The 5,052-nt window shown below is 32.1% G+C and overlaps 1 protein-coding gene across 2 annotated transcripts; it reads left to right on the top strand.

The window, feature by feature from the left end:
* The first annotated feature begins 920 nt into the window (after positions 1–920).
* On the top strand, positions 921–2,660 carry LOC107774188 (uncharacterized). Of its 2 annotated transcripts, none has more exons than XM_016593665.2 (4): positions 921–1,253; positions 1,525–1,603; positions 1,996–2,060; positions 2,172–2,660. In XM_016593665.2, the coding sequence occupies exons 1-4, from the start codon at positions 1,140–1,142 to the stop codon at positions 2,388–2,390; spliced, it is 477 nt and encodes a 158-aa protein (XP_016449151.1). In that variant the 5' UTR covers positions 921–1,139; the 3' UTR covers positions 2,391–2,660. The 2 variants fall into 2 exon arrangements, with proteins under 2 accessions (XP_016449151.1, XP_016449150.1); XM_016593664.2 differs by having other exon boundaries at positions 1,522–1,603.
* Positions 2,661–5,052: the final 2,392 nt, after the last annotated feature.

Here is a 5,052-nt window from a genome sequence, read left to right as displayed (position 1 = left end):
TAAGAGAAAAAAAAAAAAAAATATATATATATATATATATATATATATATATATATATATATATATATATATTTGTGTGTGTCTCTCTCCTCTTATATGTTGTTGAAGTGTATGATTATCTAATCGATTAGAGGTGGACCTATGTATATAACCTTGAGGGATTTTCGGTTCAGTAAACTTTGACAGAGATCTTGTATACGTATATGTGCATACTTTGAAAATGGTTAATTTAAATCACTTGACACCCTCAACACTAAAAACTTTTAGGAGCTTGAGTAGAATACTGATGCCTTTGTCGCGTTAAAATCTTGAGTCCGCATCTGTATATCACTGCATGCGGAATTATAAAAAAGAAAGAAAAACGAATATGTGGATTAAAAAAAGTCTCATATGAAATATTAGAACCGAGGAAACATACTTGTACTATAAATGGGAAGTATAGTAAAGAAATGGAATAACTTAATGTGATAAGTGGATGGAGTTCTAATAATTTCTTGGATTTTTGGTAACCAAGCCAACAAGCAATAGACAACTTACCCTAGAAAATGTGGGTGATGATAGAAATATAGTAAAAAAAACAGCACTTTTTGCACTTTCTTCCATTTCCAAAGAGTCTTAACCTGACTTGCTAGTTAGGATATACTGTTTCTATGAGAGTTCCTCTCTTTCATTTTTCAAGAAAATGGGAGACTCTTTTTACATGAAGACAGTCTTGTCCCCTCGTAACAATGACTTCAAAAGCATATGTTAAGCTTTATCAAGACCCTCTTATTCATTCTTAGTGCCCACATTTCACTAAAGAAACAAAACACAATACAATTCAAAATCTCAATTTAATTTAATCCAATGTCCCAAAAGACATTTGTGGTCCCTAGACCAGTTGCTAGACCTTTTCTTTATATGTTTGTGTATATATATACACTAAACCAAGCATCCATTTTGTATCACTTACCATTCAGCTTTTTAGTTCATATCTTAAGACTTGTTGAAAGAAACAAAAAAGTAACTCACTTTCTGCAGCTTCTTGTATTCCTTACCTTTAAAGAATTCCAATTCTGTGATTATTTCTGTCAACCCTTTTGTTCATTCTCTCTTAGCAAAGTCTAAAATCTCTTTGGATTTTAAGCCTTTTCTTGAAAATGAAGCAAGTTCTTCTACTACTTCTTTTGCTATCATCCACTTTAGTCTATGAAGTACAAGGTAGACACTTAAAGAAGGGGAATCTCTCATCATCCAAGAATCCCATATTACAGGTGAGAATTACATTCATACTTTTTCAACTACTCACGGTTCACGGTTCAAGTCGTGGAATCAGCCACTGATACTTGCATTAAGATAGATTGCCTACATTACACCCTTTGGGTGTGGCTATCCTCGGATCCTGCGCGAATGCGGGATGCTTTGTGCATCAGACTGTCTTTTCTGACTTTTTCAATTTCTCATTATCTCAGTATATATTGTTTTTTTAAAAAATTCATTCATTTCCTTTCGAAGTCTGCTAAAAGCTTCATAATGATTCAGCAGGAAAATGTTTTAAAAGAAAGAAGTGAAGGAGGTACTGGAGAAGTCATTCTTTGCAAAGATGGTCATTGTTCATCATCAGGTACAATGAAGAGAAGACTTTCTAAAGTAACCACAAAAAATCACCATTGGTTACCAAGTATACATGAAGATTATTTTGGACCTAGAGGACATAGGCCTAGACACCATTAACTTAATTACTATTACTAGTCTAGTATTTTTACTTTCTATAACTAGCCACATTTCCCATTTCTAGGTTCTTGAAAATCTTAGAATAGTTTGGATTTTTTCCTCCCTTTTTGGCTTGAGAAGTGGGATTTCAAAAAAATCGAAATCCATGCCCATGTGTATTTTTCACAGAATAGACATTTTAACTGGTTTATGGATTATTTAGCTTATTAATTAATGGTTTGCAACTTTATATATTTGTCTCGTTTGGTTTGTTTATTCAAGTGGTTCTTGAACTGTTTGCAGGAAGAAATAGGAAACTTATGACAAAAACAACCTCTACTTCTAGTCCAACCACAACTTCAACAAAGGTCGGTTAATTTGCATGAAAAAAATAGAATCAATACAATAAAAAAGAAGAATATAAATAAAAAGTAGACTATGGTTTTCCTATTTCTTACATATATTACATTTATGTACAGAATATCAAGAATAATGAAGGCAATAAAGGTTATCACACAGTATTGAAAGGCCAATCAAGTAGTGAAAGGGTAATAGGTGGAAAAGAAGAAAATAGCTCCGTCAATTCGTCGCCGGAAACCGGTCACTGGAAAACATCTTCCGAGCACTACCCGGACGTATTAGACTTGGCCGGAATGGATTATTCTCCGGCAAAGAGAAAACCTCCAATTCACAACTAAGAGATGATCATATGAAGAAGTTGGAAAATATTTGTAGTAAATTAAATTAGAAAGAAACCTTAGAGAGGGATTTTGGGAGTGGAGACAGCATACAGAAATGCTTCCCTTCTTTTAGGATTAGGAAGATTTTGTACATAAAATATTATTATTACTTATATATTATTAGTTGATGATTGAGTCATAATCACTTCATGAATGGCTAAGTAGCTTTGTTACCTATAAAATAATAGTACTAGCAGCAAAGTACCAATAATAACGATTTATGGCAAATCTTGGGCTAACTTTTTCTCTCTCTATATATAGATATAGATGTTTGTGTATTGACAATATTATCTTGGAGGTTCAATACTTTGAAATAATCTTTTTCTATGTGTAGAATACACTTAATTAGAATGATTATATAATGTTATTACACTCGTAAATCAGGATCAAGAGTTATAACTGGAAACGGAGTACGTGAGAATGAAAGATAAACCGAGATTAATTTGACAAATATTAAGGAATAAGTCAAACTCGAAACTTCACATTTCCTTTAGAAAGATATCAAAAGGTTGACTAAATTCTACGTCCAAAAAAGTAGAAAAATAGTAGCAAAGGACAAAGAAGCATCCCTCCAAGGATTTGAAAACACATCTCTTCATCTTCTTCTTTTAAAAAAAACAAGAGACTGAAAAAATTGGTAAGTAAATGATGGCAGATATATCTAGTGGAATAGTTTAGCATTGAGATCCATCTATCATTAATTTAAGATTTCGAGCTCGAGTAATGAGAACACAAAACCTCGTTATACGAAGCGTTTCACTCTTCTTAGTAAGCTTCACTAATCTGGATCTGATTTAGTCCCTTATGACATTCTAATGCTGAATGTAATAACAATAACATATTCAGTGCAATTCCACAAGTGAGATATAAGAGAATAGTGTGTATGCAGATTTTACCCCTATATGTGCAGATCATAAAGATGCTATTTTCGGTAGACCCCGGCTCAACGCCAATGTTGAATGCCTATAAAGAAAAAAATGATGGCAAAAGGACTAGCATAAAGATAGATCACATTAAAAGCTAGAGGCATATAATATGAATGAAGTAGGTATATGGATCTTTGCATTATGTGATGATTCCTTTTGGGCCCAACAAATTGGTTTGGACTAAGTTCTAAATGTTTCTCCATTAAATGCAGTAACGTGAGTAGAGTGGTATGCCTGACATGTGGGCCATTATGTTTTTGTTAAGTCAAATAGTTTTTGGGCCCAAAAGATTGGAAGATATATTCGGAATTTTGGACCACAAAAATGCAAAATATTTATTTAATGTGATTGCGAATTTGTAGTTTGTACTGGCTAAAAAAGTTGAAATACCTTCCCATTGTGTATAGTTATAGTAGTTAGTTATATTTACATTGTCGGACTTCGGGTTGAAAATTTAAGAAGTCTAAAATACACCTTCATCAGTTTTGTAGTATAATCCATGTATAATGTATGTATTTCGACTAGAAGAAGTAAACAGTAAATCCGACTGGCTATTTAGGCAAAAATCTCCTTCCTCCACCATATACTACTTAATGTTGTATATAAGCAGTTCATTTTATTGATCCACATTGACAGGCCCAATCCAAATGACGAAGCCCAAACGAAGTCAGGAATTTTTATAAATCACTACAATTTAGAGCCTAATTATCATGTGTAATCATATTTTGCCTAATTATTATTTGTCGCTATTGTTCAATTACTACCAGCTTGTATCATTTGTATTCATTCGCTCTAAATGGCTGTATCAACGCATACAATATAGTGAAATACAATGATAAATACAACTATTGTATCGCTGTATATGACTCCACACACTGTATACACCGTAGGAATTTTGCTACAAAATACAAAGAGTAGCTATGAATCATAATTATTTCAAAGTATATTTTTATATGATAAATACAATATATAAGTTAGTTACACCACTTACTTTTTTCTTATTTAAATGTAATTTAGTTCTTTTACCCTGCAATATATACTACATATATTTTAAAACCCTTATCTGAATCTTCACCTTCATTATTTGTTGTGATAAAATGAAAAAGGAATTTAGTAACTGATGGATTGCCTGCATTTGTTTCCAATATCGCTGTATCACTGAAGATTAATATCATTGTAATATATGTCAAACAATGGTATTCAAAAATACTTTTTATTCGTATGTTTTACTCCAATTAGGATACTACTAAATATTCTATGTACATAAAAAGAAAATAAATATAAGATCTACCTACAAGGAAATAAATAATATATGAAAATCAATCTACATGAAATGACGATAACCTCAACATGTTTGGTCCGATCAGGGTTTTGTGCAATCTCAATAGCTGATTTATTATCACAATAAAAAACCATGCATTGGTTTTGCACAATTTACCCCTAAATCATTCAAAAATGTGCTAACAGCCACAGATAGGATGTTAATCCAATGTTCTCTTGCCTCAACCGCTAGAAGTTCTGCACCAGAGGCGATTTGGCGTTCAAATGATAGGAGTACACTATTAGGTGGATCAAAAATTTGGAATAAAATTACAGTATATTTCCTATTGCAATCTTCTATCCTCTATTATTTTTAAATCTATCTTTCATCCCTATCTTTTCTCCTCTCTAATTTTCAGATCTAATTTCTCCTA

Source organism: Nicotiana tabacum, chromosome 18 (assembly GCF_000715075.1).
Source record: "Nicotiana tabacum cultivar K326 chromosome 18, ASM71507v2, whole genome shotgun sequence".
Classification (NCBI taxonomy): domain Eukaryota; kingdom Viridiplantae; phylum Streptophyta; class Magnoliopsida; order Solanales; family Solanaceae; genus Nicotiana; species Nicotiana tabacum.
The sequence above is the reverse complement of the archived record's forward strand: the minus strand, read 5'-3'. Positions and strand labels throughout refer to the sequence as shown.

Coding starts and splice junctions, on each gene's coding strand:
- LOC107774188 (XM_016593664.2), top strand. CDS start 1,140: ATGAAGCAAGTTCTTCTACTACTTCTTTTGCTATCATCCACTTTAGTC. Junction 1,254..1,521: donor CCAAGAATCCCATATTACAG/GTGAGAATTACA, acceptor ATAATGATTCAG/CAGGAAAATGTTTTAAAAGA. Junction 2,061..2,171: donor CAACCACAACTTCAACAAAG/GTCGGTTAATTT, acceptor ATTTATGTACAG/AATATCAAGAATAATGAAGG.